Source organism: Anomalospiza imberbis, chromosome 20 (assembly GCF_031753505.1).
Source record: "Anomalospiza imberbis isolate Cuckoo-Finch-1a 21T00152 chromosome 20, ASM3175350v1, whole genome shotgun sequence".
Lineage (NCBI taxonomy): Eukaryota > Metazoa > Chordata > Aves > Passeriformes > Viduidae > Anomalospiza > Anomalospiza imberbis.
Genome location: NC_089700.1, coordinates 8,753,593 through 8,777,205, shown reverse-complemented (window position 1 = coordinate 8,777,205; position 23,613 = coordinate 8,753,593). Strand labels below are relative to the sequence as shown.

The following is a 23,613-nucleotide window of genomic DNA, read 5'->3' as shown; positions in this document are numbered from 1 at the left end:
GCATGATTGAAGTCAAAGACCAGTTTTGCTCAAGCCAAAGCTAAATTTAGGCCTGAGTGAATTGCAGAGAAAGAAAAAGGAAGAAACAGGAGGAGGAACAACTTGTAGGATCTTGCAGGTGAATCAAGACCGATGAGTGCAAAGGACCTGTTCCCATACCTGGCTGAGTGATGGATGCTGGACAGAACCTGGGGAATCCTGGATGTGCCAAAGGAACTGTGGGGCAGGAAAAGAGGAGAGAGGCAAGACACACCACAGCTTGGATTTATTAGTGAGGAAAAACCCTGCTTCTCTGAGCCAGCCTATGGTGGGTGCCAGCAGGAAGAAAGTATCATTACCAAGGGCTGTAAAGATTTAAAGATATTTAAGAGAATGTTTATTAAGGAGCTTAGGTGATCCAAATAGAATTGGCTGTGTGTTCAGACAGATTCCAGGGTGTTCCACAGATTCAGGCCAGAGGCCTCAACACTAATTCTTGAGGAGACCTTACAGATAAATCATGGAAGATGACAAAAAAACATTTCCAAAGCTCCTGCTTCTTCATTCCCAGGCTTATATCCTCTCACCAACTGAAGCAAGTCACAGAACCAACTTTCCAGTATTAAATCTCCAGGCAGTGTGTTATTCATACAGCTTATGGAGATGTCTTTACCCTCTGGAAAAACAAAGTTTAAGAAAAATGGCTCCATCTTTGGGGAACAGTTTAAGTCTCAGGATAACTGCATTAGGAAATCTAACTCTATTACTTTCTATCTTACATTTTATTACAAGATTGGTAATAGGAAATTACCAAATAAAATTGGTATTTTACTTGGTAATTTTTTTCCATGGGCCTCGTCTAATATGAAAGATGGTGATCATCAAATTTATTCAAGTTTTCCTGTCAACAACATCATTAACCAAATCCCTCAATTTCAAAGTAAATAAAAGCATCTGGGCTTCTTGCACAGCAAGACTGACTTGCATATTTAAGCCTCATATATAGATGAATCTGCAGTGGACCAAATTTGCATATTAATGAAGGACTAATTGCTCTTTGCAGTCAATTTTATGCAGATGATTTTACTCCTCTCAGTACAATTTTCATAATGTTCGGAAAGAACCAAAAAATGTAAAACTTTGTAAAAGTACACAAATGTTAGACAATCAAGGAAGAAATATCCTAATGGCTTCCAACAGCTTTACATTAAATTGTATATAATTCATCTTTTATACTGTTGCTTTATTTTAACAGCCTCCCACAAAGAACAGAACAATCCATGGAATAACTTCAGCCTATTCCCCCTCCTCGGTCTCAAATTTTAACAGCTTGTAATAACCCATTATATGATCCAGTTTCCAGCTGGAAGGATGGAGCCTGAATTTTTAGGAGAAGTTAAATTTGCTAAACAGGAATTTATTTGCTCCCAGTCATCCTCATGCCCACAGGAGTTAGTTAGGACAGAGTTTGTCCCAGACATTTTTAATGTGGTTTCTATCCAGTTTCACACTATTAAGGAAGAAAGGCCCAAGTCCTTGTTGAGTCTCCCCCGAGGTAAAATACAAAATACCAAAAAAGATAGGAAAGTTCATGGGAAAGAAAAACATCAAGGAATGCTAAGGAGAAAAGATAATATTAGCGGGGGGAGATATGGAAGTAAAAGAGGAAGGGAACTGGAAATGGAAGGAGAGAAAAATGATGCTTCAATGCATTTATTCAGGTCTGGCTGAAAAGAAAAGAAGGATTTAGGAGAAAGTTCAAGGCAAAGTAAACAAATAAAAGAAAAGATGCAGCCACAAATGTAGCCACAAAAAAGAAAAAGAACAGGAAAGATAATGAAATAAGAAATAAGTGAGAATCAGAGAGCACACAGTACATAAAGAAACAAATAAAAGAAAATACAAACCCCACAGTTTTTCCTCATTCTGCCAGAACAGAAGGGCAGAGTTAGTGGGAATGCATCAGGAATCTGAATTTGCATGTATAGCCTTCCTCCTGCCAAAGAAAAAAGCCTTATTTTAACTGTGAAGACTGATAACCATAATATTTATATGTATCATAAAATCACTTACAGAAGACTATTTTAATCAGAAAAGGAATTGCATAAAAGAAAGTTACATCTTTAAGTGACTTGGAGGCCTTTTGTAGAAGGAACATGGGAATCCAGTTCACATTCCCCACATCTGCCATATCTTTTGATTGCATTTTTTGTCCTTCTCTACAGCTTTTGCTGTTTTAACATCTCCTTTTTGAGGCAGAGAGTATTCACACAGATAGATGATGCGTTTATAGTGATACCAAGAAATCTTTTGGGTTTTTACTCTATTTCTTCTCTAATTTCCTACTATCCCTCTTCCTGTACCTCGCTGAGCTTACAGATCTCCTATGATCCCATAATTTGGCTCCAGAGAAGCAACAGTTCACAAAAGATTTTTCATGATCAAAATAAAATAATCCTCAGAATGAACATCTTTTGACTGAGCTGTTGAGTTCTTCCAAAGAAGAATCAGAAAATCAGCCAGGAGGTCACTTTGGCATCTCTGCTTCTGGTCTTTCCCACCTTGATGACTGAAGAATTTTTCTGGGAGAAAATCACTCCTCCATGAGCAATAAAGGCAATGGTTTTATGGAGTATGGAGGTAAGATCCCATTGCATGGAGAAAAGGGTGGAAAAAAAGGCTTTAGGGCAGAGGAGTTGGCAGAAAATATCAAACTAAGGGGAAAATGGCAAGAGGCTTTCACTAGCACTCAGAAAAAGAACAGACCACAGAACAAAGACAAATAGAGTTATAAAATAATAACAGTAATAATTGGAAAAGAATGACAAAAACTCCACCAGGAAAATACTGGACTGCTACTGCTGAAGAAGTCTCACTGAGGAAACAGGACTCAGTTCAGCTGAGTAGCCTGGAGGTTTGGCTTTTAAAGTTATTTGACAACAAATTACAGCTCTTTGTGAATACTTGGAATTCTGGAGTATTAATTCAAACTGTTTCCCTGTTTTGCTCATAGAGGAGAAGGAAGGGAAATGCTTCTCCTTTATAATTTCTGTACATTTGGAAACCTGCTCTGGGGCACTCCCCCTCTTTCCCCAAAAATGTCTGGTTCAAGAGATTAATGCTGTGTGAATGTAAACAAAGATAATTTTTCAAACAAGAACAAGATGTTCCACCCAAAATTATTTGCTTTCCAGTGGCTGAGATGCCTACTTCTAATCATCAACAAAGGTTAACCTGACCAGATTTAATTAACCACTTAATACAATAATAAAGATGCATAAATAATAGAGGAGGGAGCTCATAGAGGCAACAGTGAATCCAAATAAATCCCTCCAGCCACCACAAAGTCTGGGCTGTTATCACCTGATTACACTGATCTAAGAATTCCCAAGTTTTTAGATCTACTAGGCACAGCTTTGCACTTGTATATGTGGAAGTTAATTAACAGAAGGTTTTCATTATTATTAAACAATCAGCAAAAAAAATATAAGCAAGAAGAAACCACATCCCTAAAATTCAATGATAAAATGAACCCAGTGATATTTCTTAATACTGCGCTTCAAATTCATAGATGAAGTCAACTGCTTTGCACTGATTATTTGAGGAGTACAGGAAAATAAATTACTATTTCCTCATATAGGAATATATATAAGGAGATATCAGACAGACATTTTCAAGACAGAGTTACTATTTTCAGTGAAAAAAATAGTCCTATTCTGGAATATTCCCTAGTAACGAAACAAAAGCTTTCTATTATAACAATAAAGTATTTCACAAGTATTAAATGCCATAAATTGGGAATAGTGCAAAATAATTTACATTTTAAAGAATGTTAGGAAATATTATTGGCCCTGGATCTCTGGATATTGTGTGCAGCACTTGCTGGTTGAGGCAGGCTGTACTCAGAGAGTTACCAAATATTGAGTATTAAACAGGAGGACTGAGCATCAGCCCTTCCATTTTCTCTCAGTAAAGTTTAAACATCCCTTAAAATAAACAATTCAGTGCAAACCAACAGATCTGCTATTGATTCATTCTGTTCATAAAAAGTAACAACACCGTGGTAAATTCAATCTAGTCAATGAGAAGTTTATGAGCCTAAATATATCAAAAGGGCAATGAAAGCTAATATAGAGTGATTAAATAACAATCTGTGAGGAAAAGACACCCAACTTTCAATTCCAGGGCAGTGGAATCATCTCCTGATGAAAAATAGGGTTTGAATTGTTTCAGAGGACACTGCAGCCATTTGCCCTTTTTAACAGCCTGGAAGTTCAGAAGGCAAGATTACCTTATAATTTAACTGAAGTGGATCTCAAATAAAGTTTTTTGATTAAAATATCAATTTCTGTGCCTCCTGGCAGTGCCAGTATTGCTGGAACAGGACATCAGCTGCAACGCCAGCGACTCTGGAATGCACTGCCATAAACTGTAAATCAGCTTTGTCCTACTTTAATATTGGTTTAACAATAAAAAAAAGAACTTGGACGTTTAATATTTAAGTAGTACAATTATCCCTTTAGAACTGAGTCCAGAAGGACCCTTCATGGGTACACAGTGTGAAACAATGAAGGGAATGTGGGTTTGCTCCACGAGGAGGCTTTGATTTGTAGGACCCAGCTGAAAGGTGAATTTGTGTGTGCTGAGGAGATGCCACAGGGACTCTGGAGCAGGGGAAATCTCCCCCACGGTGCCATGGACAAAACTGAACAACAAGGCTCAAACACTGTCAGAGCAGAGAGCTGTGAACAACATCCACGACAGGGATTGTCCCCAGCTGGCCATGCTGGTGCCTTGGTTTGGAAGCCCAGAGACAAGGGTGGCTTTCTCCAGCATTGTTTTGGAAGCCAAGGTCACAGCAAGTAAAGCCTCCCTTTCCATTCTCCTCTCCTTCTTATCTTCTGTCACTTCAGGGTGAATGAACACAGAAAAATGTCAGGTTTTGGGAGGAACACTTTAATCATGAGTTAAGTATTGTCCCTGAACAGTGAAGCAGGAATGCTCAGATGCCAATTTTTGTGTTTTGGGGGAAGGTCAGAGAGGAAGTCCTGCACCTGCACTGCACTGCAGGGTGATTCTGAGTGCAAGTGCCCATTTCTGCCAACCTTGACGACTCTGCTGTGCCCAGCCAGGGGACGGCCAGTGTGCCTAGACAGAGGAGGAGCCGTGGATGACATGGATTACATGGCTGGAGCACACATGTGCAGTCACTTGTGAGCAACAAAAGCACAGAGCTATTTACTACCTCACACAGATGGGTAAGTCCACTCTGGAGATCTCTGCAGACTTGTGAAATCAGGATGACGTGTCTGGAATTCTTCCTCTCCTCTCCACTGCTGAAGAAACTCAGGCAAATGCAAGTTGGCAGCTCCTTTAAAGACTCCAATTTACCCATTTTACATAATAACTTTCAGCTGCATTAAACACAAGCACACAAAAAAAAAAAAAAAAAAAAAAAAAAACAGGTAGCACCAACAGTGAAATCTAAATTTGGATTACTCACAGAGAAAACACACAAAGTCTGAATGATTTTGCAATTAAATCAGAGCAAACTGAACTAATTTTTACACTAAACTGGATTGTCCATGGGACACATCACTCTGCACCCAGAGGGAAGTTGTAGGAGCAAAGTTCTGCACTTCCTGAGACAACTGAGGAATGGCAAATACATCCACACATCTCTAGACCTACTGGTTCCTCCCAAATCCAGAAAAATCCAGTCCCCTGGGGCATTATGAACCCTTTCTCAGAACAGCTCTGCCAAAAGCAAAGTACAGATTTCTGTATTAAAGGATTCTCTTATTCCATAGCTCCTGCTGAGTGTTTGCCCCAACCCTGAGTGTATGGCTGTCCCACTCCCTGGATATTTATTTGTTGCTGGGCATAAGAAAACATGAAATCATAATTCTCAGAATAGATTCATTTGGTATTTCAATTTCCAATCTAAATTTTAATTAACTCTTTTACTTCAGCATTGCATTTTATCATGACAAATTACTTGGAGGAATACACAATACACAATCTCTATGGAGTAACTGAATGTAAAAATATTTACTTAGAAACTTTCATTTATTTTTCTCCAAACTGTTAAAATAGAATGTACAGACACAGTAACAGAAATATGAGGTGACAGAAGAGAATGGGCCAGATCTTTGTGAATCCACTCCATTTTATCAGGCACATAAAACTAAGCTGGCCTCAGCTTGATGTAACTGATATATCTCAAAAATTAATGTTAGACATGAAATGGCAAAAAGGCTGGTGAGCCAAATTTATCTTACTTGTTTGGGGTTTGTTTTTTTTTCTATTATTCCCTTTCTATATTTTCAAAATATTCCTTAATACTCCTTCCTTTCAGAAGGAAATGTTAGTCTATCAAAATAATATTTACAAGCTCAGCTGCAACATCCTCCATGGTAATTCAGTCTGGCTGTTTGTTACTCCTTGTGAGGAATAGTTCTGCTTGAGTTCTCCACAGAGAAGAAAACAACTCTGTTTCCCTGATATACTTCAGATTCAAATTATTGAAGTTCAGGATGGAGAAATGAATGAGATAAAGGCATGGGAAATGTGTAATTCATACCTGGCTGCCGTGATGAGCTCGCTGGTAACTGATAAAGCTGTGAGTGTTGAAAGAACTTTAATGAGAAATGATATTGACCTAAGTGCCAGTGTTATCAGCACTACTGCATTTAAAATAAATGAAATTTAAAAATATTTAACTTGCACTTCAGCACTGTCCACTGACAAATATTTTAGTTTAATATCTACCTATGATTTCCATTAAAATACCTTTAGATGAGAATATCAAAAGCAATTTCCATCTTAGTTTCCTACAGCCCTATAACTTTTTATGCTCATATAATTTAAAACAATTCCAGGTTCTTTCCTCTGTGTAACTCATTCAAAGACAGATGTAACACACATTTTTTTGCTACCTCCTCTCTAAATTGACAACATTGTTTCTGTGCAGCCTTTCAGAAAGTTTCCAGCTGCAAACAACAGTGTCCAGAGCAGAGGGGCTGTTCCTGGTTATTGCTGGAAGAAACCTGAAACTATAAAGTAACTCTCATGATTAAGATGAACCATCAATTATCATCTATTTCTAAGTGCAGCATCCTATAAATCCTCCTAATTAGTAAAGAAGATGTCTTCTTTTTAGCAAACAATCTCCAGCCTCCCTCCATATTTATTTCCCTGAATTCAATTATGTTTGCACCTGCTGGCCCAATCACCTAAATGACAGATTCTGGATGGAAGGGAGAAGCTGGGCCATAAACAATAATTTCATTATAGTTCAATTTAAAGGATTTGCCTGCACCTATTTTCTCTGCTTTATGAAGAATGTTGATGCTGTTTCCTCCTCTGTGGCTCTGCTCTCCTGTCAGGAGATGCAGCAGCACCAGCAGGAATTTCACACTGCTCCCAATCCATCCTTCACTACTGACTCCATAGGAATCCAAGCTGAGATTTTCCTGGAGGGGAAGGACCATTAGGATAAAGAGGGAAGGAGTGATTTCCAAGTCTGGGCTGAAAAACTGGTAAAAGTCAAAAGAAAATTAGTTGGTTGCTAAAAAGGACTATTTGTAAAATAAAGGTTAGAAAACATTTATTTAGAATACAAAAATAACAGAACTACTTTTGCCATGAAAAGCCATGGAGGAGGAGGAAATATTCTTGGTGATATCTACCTTCCACGGGACTTTAAAATCCATCTACTCCCTAAATCAAATCAGTTACTTTCCTAAAAATCTTCCTGAATGAAATTCAGCCTCTGGATAAAAAAAATCCTGAAAATCTGGGAATGGAATCTAAGCCATTCTCAGCCTTGAAGGATTAAACAAGATAGAGATGGATCTGAAACTGTGGATGTTGAAAATCAACAACATCCAAACCATCACAGCTCTACAGCTCAGGTGTTCAAAGAAACCCACATTTCCTCCCATCACCTGAAACACAATACACCTTCAAAATATGTTCTAAAGCTGTTGCCCCTTGAATGTTAAGTCAATATTGGGCAGAATTATCAATTTACTGTATTTATCTCGCAATGAACAGTAATTTGGGTGAGTGTGTAAAAATGGATTGTGTATAAATGAAAACAGTAACCAAAGGGGAGGCAAACAGGCAGCTAAAGCCCTGAGAGAGGAGCCTAGGAGAGAGAAACTGCACAGCATTTTTATGCAACACGTGGGGAAACTGTGCAGCATGGGAGTTTTGAATGTTAATTCTGCAGCTGTAATAAATCCAGTGTGTCAGACTCTGTCTGCAAGCAAGCCAGATTTAAGGAAGCACATTTTTACTGCAGCATTGGAGGCTGAAAAATGGTTAACTTGGTTAAGTTCACCAGGAGGAAGTTTATATAGGAGTCTAAGATGAATTCCAGTATTCCTTCAGCAGTGTTTCACTTCAGAAGTAGTTCTTATTGAAATAGTTAAGTACTTTTCTAAGTATTCTTTCATTAATTCTTTCCATTAATGAAGAAAAGCATGGCATGAGCTAGAACTCTTCAATTAAGATAATCATTATCATAAACAGATGTTTTGTTTGTCAGTTTGAAGGATATGGGTGTGCTGTGATTTAGTTCAGAGATTTTAGTTCAACTGAAGACTTCAATTAAATAACCTCACCCTCATCTCTAATTGTGTCAATCACAAAATCACCATTCTGAGGGACAGAACTGGAGATGTCTGGGGTCCTGTTTGGGGTGACAGAAATGTAAACAAGCTGCTGAGGACTGGGGTTAAGCACGGCAGGCAGGAGCAGGGCACATGGCAGTGAGATAACACAGGTGGCTTAACAAGCACCCCGTTATCTCCTTGGAGCAGGCACAGGAGCTGGGCCTGGCCCTCACCCACAGCCTGCAGACAAAGGCTGGAGCAGGTTGAAAGCCATGGATCGGCTTCTAATACACCTCAACCACTGGAAACAGCACACAGCCAGCTGTGATACAAACATGAAACCCACAGGGGGAAAGTTCTGCCGTGGAAGTGAACTTGTGTGTTTGCAAATGTGGTCTTGTCAACTCTAAGGATCTAAAATTCATCTCTGCATTTCCTCCTAAACCATACAAGCCTGGTCACTGTGCTCTGACTTAACTGAAAAAATGGTCAAGTTAGTGATTGCTTTCCAAAACAAAAATAATTTTCAGAGTAAGGAGTACTTTAATTTCACTTTACCTTCTAAATTAGCATCTGTGTCTTAAGTTTTACAGCCTAATTTTACAGACACAAGCAACTACTTTTAAATTTGGTAAGACATTTAGTCACTTTCAAGAAAAAAAAAATCCTTTTCATACTTGTAAAGTGTTAGAGGCATAATCTGGATAATCTTATTACGTGACAAACATGGTCTGATTCGTGCATAACACTTCCTAATAGATTAACACACCTCTGTTAAAACAAAATCTTTTGTTGGAAAAGAAGTAGAAAAGCCCCCCATATCCTTAAGAGAATTTTAAATATTGTCACCAAGCTAAAAACAGCAAGTAAATATTAACTCTGTGAAGTGCAAAACAAGTTTTATTGACCCGTGAGGTAAATATTGACTGAAATGAAGCAAATATTTATGTGCTGATGTTAAGGGGACGAATCCCCTTCACCACAGCAAACAAGATTTTGCCTACTACATTTCTGGGTTTGTATTTAGTCCAAAAGGTCTGAAATGAGATATTTCCTTTTCCAGACATCTGCTTTTTAAAAACAAAACCGTCTTTCCACAGTGACTAAATTGGATGTGCACCCAGAGGGGTGGAATATTGTACAACACACAGGTTTGGCAAATTGCTTTCAGACAGAAAACTCACTTAACTAAAACCTGACCGGACAACAACATCCAGGACCCCTCTTTGACCCCTAAAAAGGTAAACAGAAAGTCAAATTCCATTTTATGAGTTATGTTAGAAGATTAATTTGGGTTTGGAACATGAAATGTACTGCTGTATATCACACACATGGTGGGATTGCTAGGGCTGTCCTGTGCAGGGCCAGGAGTGGGACCTGGATGATCCCAGTGGGTCCCTTCCATCTCAGGGTGTTCTTTGATTTAACAAGGAAAATACAGAATAATTAAGGATATAACTACTAGCAGGTACTAAAAATGGAATATAAATTAACAAACTCATCTACTCCTTCCTGGTAAACCCACTCATGTTTACACACATGAGAATTTACAGTTCAGTTGAATGATTCACACGGGGATTCACATGTTCAGATGAGCAAATTAGACGGGGAAAAAACCCTAATTTTGAGAAACTTCAAAGATCCTATTGAAAATACTGGCACCTTTAAGGACACCCATTAGAGAATACCAACATCATGATCATTACATCTTCTGACCTAAATACCTCCGTAATGGCCTAACAGCAGCAATTAACACACACCTCCCGAAATTCTCGAACAGCTGAATAATTTTTGAGTCACTGGATTTAACAGATCCTCCAGTGTCTCCACAAGAAAAGCCCGGTTCAGGAAACAACTTCTCCACTTGGTCCTGATGACCACGGGAGTCACTCCTTCCTGCAGATAAAGACAGAGGCTGAGCACCCTCCTGTGCAGGGAGCAAAAACTACAGCTGCCCTTTGTGGCTCCGCTGGCTGATTCTCATTCAAGGCTTTATCTTTGCCTAAAAAAAAAAAAAAAAAAAAAAAAAAAAACAAGACTCCAGGATCTAATTCAGCAGCTTTGGAACAATTACATGACACCACTGCAGTGGAATTACTCTCAGTTTAGAATGACTTCACAGGAATGAACACGCTGCTGTACACAGAGGGCTAAAGATTTCTGGAAACCTCAGGGAACGGGGTGATGTCATTGCAACACAAAAATATCTGCTTCGAATTCCTCGCGAGTCTCCTTGACAAAGCTTGGAGGATCAGAGCTCAGCAGTGAAAGTCAGCCATCACCTCAGGGGTGTTTTCAGAACTGGGCTCTATTCTTCACTGTCTCAGATACAGGAGCTGTTTTCTTCTGCTCGAAATACAAACTGAAGTCAGGGCTTGTAGAGTTGCAGGAGACAGTTTTTAAAAGATGGAGCATTCAAAGCTCAGGAAACATTCGAATTCTAAAGGTTATTTGAGCCTCTTGGAAGCACTTTCAAATCCTTCAAACAGTTTAAACTAAACACTCTTAATTTTGCAGAAGTCTCCCATACTCGAGCAGCGTTTTGGGTAAAATGAAGACAAACCAATAAAGCCTTTGAATATTCAGGACATTCTGCTATTCTACAGACTCTTACCAAAAAGCCCATTTTTTTATCATATCATTAACTAAAAATGCTTTCCCTGTATTTGAGATCAGCTCCTTTAAATTACACTAGAGATGATGCTGCACACCTCATTTTAAAGCACCAGTTCCTTCTGATGAAAAAAGGTGATACAAAAGGTGAAGATTGTAATCCTTTAACCTGCTCAGGTTTCTGCAGAGCTCCTTCAGGACACAAAATACATCCTTCTAATATTCTTCTGCCTATAAAACAAGCTCTCAGCAACTTCTAGGAGAGTGACTGTTGCTGCAGAGGTAAATACTGAGCGGCCAGGGCATCCCAGGCAGAGTTCCACAAGGATCAGAGATTGTTCCAATGTTTTCATGCCCCAGGAAAAGCAGTGATGGAAAGTGCTGGTTGCACCAATTGAAGAGGTATCACCTGTTCCTGGGAGGATGAGAAAGTCTGGGATACTTCTGAGTGTATAAACACCTGAAAATGTGCCTGGGCACTCTATGAAATTTATTTGCATCCTGGGAGTAGAATCCAAATACAGATTGGTAAATTTATCACCAGGTATTCCATGACCTAATGTGTCCAATGCCCATGGGAAAAGACTTCCAATTTTCTGTGAATAATCTCCCAAATCTCTCTTGTGTCAGGAGTTACTAAATCCAGAGGTCATTAATGGCACTAGGAAAACATACCTGTGAAATAACAACATCTCTGAAGAGTTACACACCTTCTAATGAGCTGTGAATTGGAGATAAATCAGCAAGTGACCTGCATGAGCAAACACCACTGATTAATAAGCTGCCACGAATTAATTTCATATTTTCAGTGCATGTGGCAATGGGAAACAGTTTGAGAACAATGTGGATTTAAAGCTACATTTGTACTTTAATGCATTTTATAATTACAAAAAAGAAACAGCTGAACAAATCTTTTAAATTTATACCCTTCCAAGCAATGTACAGAAGGCATGCATAATTTCCAATCATAAAACACTATTTAAAAATAAAAGATTTATAATTGCTTTCCCTGATTTGAGAAGCAAATTAAGATTTTTTTCACATTGTCCTTCATAATCCAAACACGATGCAAGTGACTGACTGAGCAAAGAGTGGGAGAATGAACAATATGGCACAGCAGAAGCCAAACACAACAGGTTTGTGTTATCCTTGGAAGGATGGGGACATGGCCATGAAATTCTTTGAGTGCTTCCTGCCAGGCATCTGAAATCTGCATCGGTGCTGCTACTGAGCAGTATTGGGATAATTAGACAGAAAAATTACACAAATGAGAAAGGTCTTCTGAGTTCAGAGGGCCTACAGGAACAGGAGGCCTGTGGCTATGTTTAATACTTAAATATATCTGTAATAATCAGCCCAGGTTTCTTCCAGTCCCTCAGCCGCAGCCCGAGCGAAACGCAGAGGATTTGTGACCTGAACTTTCCAGTTGGGAAATTCTAGGCACGGCTTCCAAAAACATCATAAAAGTAGATCAAATTGCCTCCTAAAAACCTACCTCCAAGAGACACAGAGATGCAGCCAGTGTTTTCAGCTACTTCCTTGAAAATAAAAGGGAAGCTTTGTTGTTAGATGCTGTCACTGCACACCAGGCCACGTAACTCTTCCAAATGCTTAGTTTTCCACTTCATAATACGTACATCTAAGGGCCCATCCTTTCCCTCTCCAGGGGTTACTGACCCCACAGCATTGCTGTATTCAAACTTTGGAATGAAACCAGCATTTCTGTTCTAACTCAAAACAACACAGCTCCGATTTTCAAAGCTGCTTAGATATTAGTCCCACTTTCCATGTGAGCTGCATACCTAAACACTTTTTTCTAGAAAAATATCTGAGCCAGGGAAAACAGATGCCATTTCTGGACGCAAACTAATTTATTCAAGAGCATATTTCAAAAGAAAACCTGTATCTATTTCATTCCAAGCCTCTCCAAAGAGCTACAGCAGCATTAACTAGGGCAGCGCTTTCCTCAGGTTTCCTGGGAGGCAAAGCCAATTTCCAGACAGCAGGACTCCCTTAATCGCCAACGACAAGTAATGATACCGCAGTACACATATACTTTTACATCCATCCCTTCATTTCCTTCCTAATTATTGCCCTCCCAGACTAATTTTAATTGCGGCTTTGAATAAAAAGCAACAGGAACCTCCCCCTGGTTTTGGCGCGGCTGAGGCTGAGGGGGAGGCGCACCCTCCTCACGGGCCGTGACGGGGCGAAGGCCGCGACGTTGCCAGAGCAACGCCCGGCTCGGAGCCTTCCTCTCCTCCTCCTCCTCCTCCTCCTCCCCTCATGGCTCCTCCTCTTCCTCCCCCCGCCGCGCCCTCACCCACCCCCTCGGCCGCGGCGATGGCGGCGGGCGGCGGGCGGGAGGCGCCGGGCGCCCCATGAGGTACCGGGGAGGGGCGGGAAAGGGGCCGGCCCCGCGCCCCTCACGGCGCAGGGCAGGGAGCGGGGCGCGGGGACGCGGCTGCGGGGTCACCCTTTCCTTCCCGCTGCGGGGGTCCCGGCGGTTCAAACCCACCCGAGGGGTTCGCGGGACGAGCCCTCCTGAGGAGCTCCCGGCCGGTTCAAACCCTCCCGGGGGGTTCGCGGGACGAGCCCTCCTGAGGAGCTCCCGGCCGGTTCAAACCCACCCGAGGGGTTCGCGGGACGAGCCCTCCTGAGGAGCTCCCGGCCGGTTCAAACCCACCCGAGGGGTTCGCGGGACGAGCCCTCCTGAGGAGCTCCCGGCCGGTTCAAACCCACCCGAGGGGTTCGCGGGACGAGCCCTCCTGAGGAGCTCCCGGCCGGTTCAAACCCACCCGAGGGGTTCGCGGGACGAGCCCTCCTGAGGAGCTCCCGGCCGGTTCAAACCCTCCCGGGGGGTTCGCGGGACGAGCCCTCCTGAGGAGCTCCCGGCCGGTTCAAACCCTCCCGGGGGTCCCGGCGAGGTGCGGGAGCAGCTCCCGGAGCGCGGGGTGGGGAGCAGCGGCCCCGGGAGAGGCGGCGAGTGCGCGAACGGGCCTTTCTCGAGAGTTTTATTTCAGTGAATTTTCGTGGGGGAGAACAAAATCTGGAGTCTTCTCTGAAGACTCGGTGATTTGAAAGTTTGCTCGGCGCAGTGGCAGGGACGGTGCGGTCCCCCAGCTCCGGCTTTTTGAGCATCGGGCTGTCAGTTCTTGCAGAGCCCGGCCCCAAAACACGGACTGCAGGGCAATGAGGTGTCGTTTTTATTCCTTCCTGTAAAAGCATTGCTCAGTAGCACTGTGACATTGTTCACACTAGTCAATACCATCTCCATCGGTTTTATTCGTGTGCAGAAAAATACAGAACGAGAATTTAGGTTGTTTTGAAGTATGATGTCATCTTTGGCCAACAAAAAAAATAATAGTAGTAGTAGGAGCGGCACTTGTAAATATTAGTAAGTTCTCATATTCATGTGTTAAAGGGGTTCTACTCTTTAATGTTACCTTCTTTTTAAAGGCTAAAGAATTTGAGGTATGTGCAAATGCATCCAGAACTTGCTGTGCAAAACCAATTTTGCTTTGTTTCTGTATCCCCAGTGAACCTAGCTGTGAAAAAAAAAAAACATTTTCAAAGAGGAATCTGTAAGAGTTTGAACAGTAGGAAGAGGATTATATCAAAATTCTCAGTGTTTCGGTATTACTCCATAGTGACCAGTATTGTGGATTCAATTGTCAAATTCAGCTTCGAGGCATTCTCCAAAATCATTACTCTAATGTCACACCAGTGCGGAGAGGTTGATTTAACCCTATTGGATCCGAGTAAAGACTCACAGAGAAGTGAAAAACTGCCCAGAAGACAACCAAAATATGCTAAAGGAAAGATAAATCAGACCTCATTTGGCTGCATTTCACTTTTCACTCTTTTAAATGCTTCTTAGAAAATGGCCTAACCTGGTTCTGCTCCCTTCCCCAGACAGGATAATCTCATTAATCTCATAATAGTCCTCAGTTTTGAGCACGCACTGGCTTTTGACTGGACGTGTCTGAACCGGTGCTCACCAATTAATGGATGCATGGAAATGTACTCCCAGCTTCCTTCCCATCAGTGTTTGCTCCTTTTCTGGCCCACCGCTGTTGCTATTTTTGTGAAATTATGCAGCACTTCCACGATCTCTCCTGTACAAGCCAGTGCTGGTCTCCTGTCCGGCAGCTTTTGCTGTTCTGATTCGCACTTTTAGCTGTTCCTAAGGCAGCCAGGAAAACCTGCACATGGAGGGAAGGAAATCATTTTAATTTGGGACACAGGAGGCTGTCCTGCGGAGAGGGGGTGTGACCCACACAACAAACTCCGGGGGGATCTCAGAGAATCCTGCAGTCACTCAGTACGACCTATTGGATTTTTGTTTTCCTGAACTCTTGATCTCTTTCTTTAACTGTCCCTGTTTACATCCCGCTCTAGGAGGCACAAATTAGAAAAAACCCCAGGAGCACACCCCACCATGCACCCCGACTGCGCCCATCTCCACAGCATCCAGGGCAGCGGCGATGACTCTTCCTCCTCCTCCTCCTCCTCGCCCAGGCTGGCGGGAGACGGCTCCTGCCACGCCGGCACTGAGGACGTGCGCATCCAGCTGAGCTCCAGCGCGGGGGAACCCAGGGAAAGCGCGACCTCCCGGGCCTCCAGGCCGGGCTCCCAGAGCCGCTCGCACGGGCACGCCCGTGGGGAGGCTGGAGGCCCCGAGGATGCGGCTGCGGAGCCGGAGGAGCAGGGCGGGAGCTCCCTGTCGGAGCTGCGGTACCTCCTGCAGTGGCTGCACAAGAGCCTGCCCTACCTCCTGATCCTCAGCGTCAAACTCCTCATGCAGCACGTCACTGGTAGAGTAGAACAAAACCAGCTTGAAGGGGATAGACCCTCCTCCCCTCCCCCCTGCCAAGAAATACACTAATAACCATGCCTGAAACGTAATTCAATTTATTTTTAGCTTTATTTTTATTTGCTTTATTCATCAGAAAGAGAGATTTACTAAACTACATTTCAGTGGCTTCTGTTTCCTTTGCTGGCATATGTACAATGTGCTTAATTATCCTGGCTTGAGAGTCTGAGCTATTAATTCTAATTACAAAGACATATTAGAAGTGGCTGCTTTTTAACCCAGTTCAGTGATTTTTTTTTCCCTTTTCATGTTTATCACTGATCCTATTTTCCTAATAGGCATTTCTCTTGGAATTGGGCTGCTAACAACTTACGCGTATGCAAACAAAAGCATAGTAAATCAGGTTTTTCTCAGAGTAAGTATCACCCTATGCAAAATTCATTAAGTTAAGCAAGACTTAAACAAGTTAATCCATTTTTGAAAGGAATGTGAGTGGAGATGGTGTTTTATTTACTTAATAATATTAGGTATCGAGATGGAAGTCTTCATGCTTGTGTACAGGGGAACTTCTCAGATAGATAACAAGGTTTGCAAAATTCAAGGGGGTGGTTTTTTTCCCCCTCTGATTTTGACTATTGAAATAATTTTTTTTGTAGGTTAATCCATAACTTCTTAACTATATTTGTGGGATGAAATAGCAGCTGACAGTTTAAATTTTCAGCTCTGTCTTCCCTCCCAAAGGGAAATCTGTTGTTTCTTCAGAGTGGGGTGGGTTTTGGCTGTCTTTAGAAAAAACCTCGGTACACCTAGAAATACTAAAATTACTGCTTTACCTTTCCATTGAGGTCTCCTGTTTTATGGGGTCTAAGCCCCCTAAGATAAAGTCCTCTGGTAGTAACTGCTTGGGTGTAAAAGACCTGGTGTTTGGGATGTATTTCAGCACTGTTCTGAGGCAAGGACTGCAATGTGTCTTTACAATCCCCTTGCAGGAACGGTGCTCCAAGTTGCAATGCACTTGGTTACTGCTCTACCTAAGTGGATCATCTCTCCTCTTGTACTACACCTTCCACTCTCAGTCCCTGTATCACAGGTAAGTGTAGAAACAGCTCTACCACACCATAAATTACTCAGACATTAACTGGGGACACTTTATCTGCTGTTTTTCTGTGGCATTGGTTTGTCTTTCACTTTAATCTCCATTCCTCCCCTTCTGCCAAATTTAACAGGTGCTGTCCTTAAAAACAGTATGTTGGAATTTGCTAGACTCCATACTCCATTTAATGGCACTACTGTACCACAGAGAACATTCCTGGCTTTGATTCCCAGCTCTGACCCTTGGGAATACCAAACGTGGCATCCCGGGGCTCTGTGGAGTTCATGACTCCAACTGATTTTTCCCCCTTGACCATTCTGTAGCTGCAGCCTTGGCTGGAAATCAAAGGCTAAATGCCAAACCGAGACAGCAAACTGAGCTCTGGAGGATGGGGGCTGTGATGAAGATACAGCAAAGAAGGTTCCAGGATGGAAAAGTTGTCAGAGATCCCCAGCGACCCATTTACAATGAGCAGTTCATTTTCTTAGCAAATGTTCTCCCTAGGTGTTAACCAGGTTTCCTTTTTTAATTAAACCTGCTGTGATAATCTCAGGTTACAGTTTCCTCTAAATAGGGTGCTCCAGTAACTTCTGATACTTCTTTTTGTAGCTTAATCTTCTTAAGCCCCACTGTGGATTTTATGAACTTTTGGGAGGTGCTTTGGATTGTGGGAGTCACAGACTTTATTCTGAAATTTGTCTTCATGGGCTTGAAGTGCTTTATTCTCCTGGTGCCTTCTTTTATCATATCCTTTAAATCCAAGGTAAGGAAACAAGCTGTAGTTTTGATTCCTTGTGAAGATTCTCTTATGGTAAAAGTAACTAATTATTAAATTCTACCTAGAGAAAAATCTTTAATTAAATGTCTGTATATAATCCACCACTACACCGAGGGCAAGAAAACCCTGTGGATTTCATGTTCTTCTCTGCTTGGTGCTAAAAAAGGTTTTTAGTCTGATCAGAAACAATTGCTTGTATTATATCATTGGATAAATGGGTTTATTTCTGTCTCCAAGTTGGGGGTTGAAGCAAACCTTTTATTTTCTGCTCTGTAGGAATGTGTACATGGGCAGTTGGCCTGCAGCAGCTGGAGCACAGCAAACTTTGCTCAACATGCTCCACAAGAACTGTCAAGATTTTAAGATCTGCACATGCATACAGCTGGTTTTTTTCTGTCTCTTCAAAGATAATCCTGAATTTTCTTTGTTGTTTATAAACTTAAGGAATGTTTTTGTCAGATCAAGGAATCTGATGCATAGCTTAATTTCTCAGATCAGTAAGGTTTAATAATTTTCTCAGAAGCTTACACTCACTGGTGGTGTATTTATTTTTATCTGCTTCCCGAGGTGAGGCAGGCAAAACCAATTACATTTTATCTTAAAATTGCAATTACTAGTGCTGGTTCAGAAAAAATAAATTAGCATGTACAGTTTGATGAGGTAGCATTTGAACAGGGTGTTTGGGGACGTTTTTATCTCTTATAACGTACCAGAACAAGTTCTTCTGAGGTACAACTGGTTTCTCTACATACTGATTTATAATCAAGATCTCTATTTTTTTTCTACAGCTAGTGATGTAACGTGCAAAATAGTTATTGAAAATTCCATTACACCAACTATGGCTAAATTAAAGAAGGAATCTGGTCAATAGTGGCAAATTGTGGTGTCATCCAATGTACATTATAGAAAGAGTTACAAATACAGTTTTAAGAAAAACTTCCTTTATTTCCTTAAAAGCTAAGCTAAATATTTATGATTATGCATGCACACACAGTGTACATGTAATGAGCCTTATTCTCACTTTTAAACCCTGAGTGCAGGACACAACTCTGGCTCATGACAAGCTGATCTCTGTGACCAAATTTGTGTTATTCTCCTTTGTCATGTAACTTTACTTTTTTTTAATGCTTATGAATTTAGGTCTGACAGCCTTGTTAAGTAGGTAGGCATCTGCCAAGCCATCTCAATTCAGCCTATGATTTGATTTTTTGCAGTCCATCAATCAATTCTACCACTATTACTTGGACAGTTGTAGTGAGACTCATCCTCTGATCTTTTTTTTTTTCTGTGCTTCACATTTAATTGTTTCATTACAAGAAGAAGCTACTCCAAAGAATAACAATGCATCTTTTTCTGTGTATTTTGCAAATCCTTGGAGCTTTAAATCTTGAGCTATTCCTTTGCATGTCTTGCTTAGGGCTACTGGTACATGCTGTTAGAAGAACTCTGCCAGTATTACCGTATGTTTGTCCCCATACCAGTTTGGTTCCGTTACCTCATGGCCTATGGGGAGCTGGACACTGCTCTGGGATGGACCCTTGGCATTCTCCTGGGCCTTCTCTACCTCATCCTCAAGGTATGCAAGCTTTATACTCTTCTCAAGTTTTCTATAGAATTCTCAAGTGGTTTTCTGCAGGAATAATCAGTGGAGGGTTGCACACACAACACATTTCTCAAAGTTCCCCTCTGAACTCAATGCCAAGTTGCTTCAGTTTTTCTGATGCAGCCTTCCAGGAGAACTGGCTCAGGACTGAAAATCATCTTGATCTAGCAATGAATTGGGATTGCAAAGCAAAGGACACAGCTACCACGGGTCTGCTCACATCAGACACAGAACTTGCAAAAATAAAGATAAAATAAAATTACAGTTAAGAGTCACCATTTTCCAGGAAACAAAATTTTCTCTCTTGGAGTATCCTGTGTGATGATAATCAAGTTAACCATCTTCCTGCTGGCTCTCTGCTTCTCCAAAGAGCTCGTCTGTCCCAAATGTAACCAATTTGGCTTTAAAAATGACAAACACTTGCTCATGCTCTGGTACCTTAATTCCAGAACTAAAGACCATTGCAAGTATGAAAGTAATGCTGATACATTTGCACTCCAATGCTTCATTTCAGAACCTCAACACTCTTAAAAAGCAGACCCCTACCAGGAAAAACTTCAGCCTAAATGCTTCATTTGGTTACATTTCAAACACTTAAAATAGGGTCAGTCTGAACTATTGCTGTGCTTATGTGACTTCCAACATCCGACCAGCAGTGAGACTTCCAGTGCTGGAATCAAAAGCTTGGGAGCTTGTTAGTTCACAGTGAAAAAATACTAAGCATAACTCAAGTTTTCTTTCCCATTTCAGCTTTTGAGCTTTTTTGGACAATGGAGGACCTTCAGGCAGGTCTTAAGGATATTTTTTACACGCCCAGTGAGTACTGAATTCTCTTATGACAAAACCATAACCCCGATTCACATGAAAATCCGTCTAGAAATTCCTCATTCCCATTCCTTTGTATTGTTTTAGCAATAAACAAATGCATTTTTAAATTAACCCCTGTATACTCATTCTCCCATTTCACAGTCTGAGTTCCTTGACTGAATGATAGTGGTGTCACCTGAACAACAACAAAATCGCCTACAAAAAAAATACCTGCACATCCCTTCAGATAAAAGGATGTGAAATAATCCTTTTTGTCCTGCTTCTACTTTAAAAATTAGCTACACTTTAAAAATCAGGATTTAAGCTTCCCTGACATAGCAGCCCTTATTCCAAATTCCGTTCTGTCCTGGTATTTGGGTGTGGCTTTTTCATCCCCCTCAAAATTAATATTTGCTGCAAATCCTTTGTTTTCCAGCACTATGGGGTGCCAGCCAGCAAGAGACAGTGCTCTGAATCTGATGATATTTGTTCCATTTGCCAAGCTGAATTTCAGAAGCCTATTCTGCTGATCTGTCAGGTAATACACATAATCCCAATTTTTTAAAATTAAAGAATATTTTACACTACTTTTACACAAGACAACATAAAATTAGATGAGTCTATGTTTGATGATTATTTTTCTAAATCACACTGTACAAATAATATAAATGGAAGAGCTTAGAAGCTCTAAGTTGTCATTCTTTTCATTCCAGCACACATTTTGTGAAGAATGCATCTCTTTATGGTTTAATAGAGAAAAAACCTGTCCACTCTGCAGAACTGTTATTTCAGACCATGTTAACAAGTGGAAGGATGGAGCCACATCTATGCATCTCCAGATTTTCTAAAGCTTGTCAAACAACTTGGGTTCCAGTTTGTTTGTTCACACTAAGGTTTTTCAGTTTACTGCAGATTAAACTGTAGGTGGCACAAGAAAGGAGTTTCCAAATTCCACATACCATGTATTTAAAAGAGTGCAGAAAATGGCAACTTGACCTTTTTTAAGTAGAGAAAACTGAAGTTTTCAGAAATCATGCCGAAAAAGTCAGCATTGCTTCTCTTGTGATTCTCATAGGAAACAGTCAAATCCTTGAAATGTGCTGCATTACTTCTTAATTCAACATTTTCTTTTAAAAGTTCAGTGGGGTTCCAGACTCTACTAAACTGTATTTATCCTTCTAACATGACTCAAAGCAAAAGGTCAACCTACTGACTTTATTAAGATTATTGGCAAATTTTATACTCTGGACTGCAGTGAGAATTAGAGCTGCTTGTCACTCTTGGCACTCTTTAATGCTTGCCCAGTAAATGAGAGAAATGAGCTTTTTAATGCACCTGGAACAGCAGCTGTTTCTCACTGGACCTGTAGATAAGCACAAGAATAAGGTATTTCCCCTTTAGGTCCTTGTATGCTTCTAATGGATCCTTGGCTTAATCTTTTGGCTTTAAACCAACCACTGATGTTAGTTTTTTACTTAGCATTTTATAAAGCTGGTATTTTTCAAAGAAATCTTTAATACTATATTTTTGTCACAATAGGAACCAGATTTTCTTACAGGGGAGAATCTATTTTATACTCTATTTGCAATTTGTAGTTTGCATAACAATCAGAGAGAATAAATGCATTTTAATCTATTTGTTTGGTGCATGTTGAATAAAGGAGAAGATTCCTTGTTGTTTTGGTATTAACTCATGTAAGCACATAACAACTGCTCACTGCCAGGTATACTCTTCTTGTTGAAGAAAACAAAAACCCTTTGAATGTTACAATTTATTCAGGATTTTTTACGTTATTTCTACCACTAACTTCTGTGTAATCCCACTTTCTTCCCTGATTTTCTTTTTTCACTTTGCTATTCAGATAAGACTGAAAATATAAATCAAATTATTCTGTTACAGGAAAGTTACATTTAGTTACCATTAACTTCCGCTTCTCTTGCCTGAAGACATTTAGGAAACTTGTAAATTCAGGAGAAACAATTAGAAAGTGAAACACTTCCTTGAATACCCTAAAGGTACTGCTCCAAGGGCAGAATCCAGTATTCAGAATAAAAATCTAACGAGATGGAAGATTCAAGCTAAGAACTATCATTACATCTGGCCTGTAAAGCTCACCAAGATTATTTTATGGAGCACAACAAAGTGTTAGTGCTTTAAATCAACCCTGATCCTTTGGTCTTTGTCTACAACATTGTAGCAACAACTGCGTAAGTGTGGAGATAGGTCAAAACCAGGGATCAGGGAACAATTTCTCTTCTTTCTCTCTTTCTGTTGATTTTTCTGTCTAAACCCAGTAATATTAACAAACATGTTTTATTAAAAAACCAAGAATAAAAAGGAGATTTTGGTCAACCGGTTTAGATTTCCACTTCATCAATCAAACAAGTCATTCTCATCTTAGTTACAGTCAAGAGAAAAAAGAGAGTACCTGGCATGCAGGAATGCCATCCTCTGTGATCCATGGACTGCTCCTGATCCAGGCCAGGGCCACACACAGACACCAGCAGCTCTGAGTCTGCAGGGACACACAAGGTGACAAATGACAATCAACAGCCACTTTGTAAGAGCCCAAGAACCCAGGGGAAAGTAGCAGGAGGAGCCTCTCTTGGGTCTTTAAGTTCTGAGGGATTTCCTCCTCCATTTCCCATCAGAGCTCTCAGGAAAGACAGTGATTTACATTTCCTGTTATACCTCGGGCCTACCTACTTCCTAAAATAAAAACAAATAGGTCACTTGGATTAACATATGTTTAAATTTGCATTCAGTTGCTATTCACATCCACCTTATTTAGCTCTTGAGGACATTTAGTTGCGGTAAACTGTGAGAGATGAAAACCAGGACAGGGATTACCTTTGTTTCTGCTAAGGCAGCTCAGGGGTGTTCTTGCAGACAGCTACAGATGGATTTAGTCTAGAAGAGAACAACTGGAGAAGTTCCCATATGGGACCTGCACACAAGGATCTGCAGGAAGAATATTCAAGTAATTTTTGCTTTGTTCTTAATGATTTCTCCTTTGGGTAAAGGATTTTGTCTGAACTGGGAAAATCAAACAGCAACGAGCCTGCTGTAGAGACAGAATTTAAATAAACCAACCAAACCCCAAACATCAGCCCTAAAACCAGAACAGCCTCCTGAATGTTTGATGCACTTTTTGATTAACACTGAGAGCAGGTTGGGATTTAATACTGAAAAGAGAAGAGACCCAAAATAAACTTCAACTGTACCCTTAGAGTGGACTCAAATATGAAATGTTCTCCAGCAGTTCAGCTTTGAAACAGCACAGAAAAAAAAAAAAAAAAAAGG

The 23,613-nt window shown here is 40.8% G+C and overlaps 1 protein-coding gene and 1 long non-coding RNA gene across 3 annotated transcripts; one reads left to right on the top strand and one right to left on the bottom strand.

The window, feature by feature from the left end:
* Window positions 1-1,887: 1,887 nt before the first annotated feature.
* On the bottom strand, window positions 1,888-13,408 carry LOC137485890 (uncharacterized). 2 transcript variants are annotated; one of them, XR_011005487.1, is made up of 7 exons: window positions 12,709-13,408; window positions 11,889-11,964; window positions 10,361-10,496; window positions 8,894-9,077; window positions 7,301-7,517; window positions 5,225-5,736; window positions 1,888-1,975 (listed from the first exon to the last, which is right to left on the bottom strand). It is a non-coding gene; the product is annotated as an uncharacterized lncRNA (long non-coding RNA). The 2 variants fall into 2 exon arrangements; XR_011005486.1 differs by lacking the exons at window positions 7,301-7,517; window positions 8,894-9,077; window positions 10,361-10,496 and having other exon boundaries at window positions 5,225-5,393; window positions 12,709-13,399.
* Window positions 13,408-21,945, top strand: RNFT1 (ring finger protein, transmembrane 1). Its single transcript, XM_068210660.1, has 9 exons — window positions 13,408-13,599; window positions 15,615-16,030; window positions 16,368-16,444; window positions 17,019-17,119; window positions 17,732-17,885; window positions 19,318-19,476; window positions 20,254-20,319; window positions 20,747-20,848; window positions 21,024-21,945. Exons 1-9 carry the CDS (start codon window positions 13,595-13,597, stop codon window positions 21,156-21,158), a joined length of 1,215 nt encoding a protein of 404 aa, XP_068066761.1. The 5' UTR covers window positions 13,408-13,594; the 3' UTR covers window positions 21,159-21,945.
* The last annotated feature ends 1,668 nt before the right edge of the window (window positions 21,946-23,613 follow it).

Coding starts and splice junctions, on each gene's coding strand:
- RNFT1 (XM_068210660.1), top strand. Junction 16,031..16,367: donor CCTCATGCAGCACGTCACTG/GTAGAGTAGAAC, acceptor TTTTCCTAATAG/GCATTTCTCTTGGAATTGGG. Junction 16,445..17,018: donor TAAATCAGGTTTTTCTCAGA/GTAAGTATCACC, acceptor ATCCCCTTGCAG/GAACGGTGCTCCAAGTTGCA.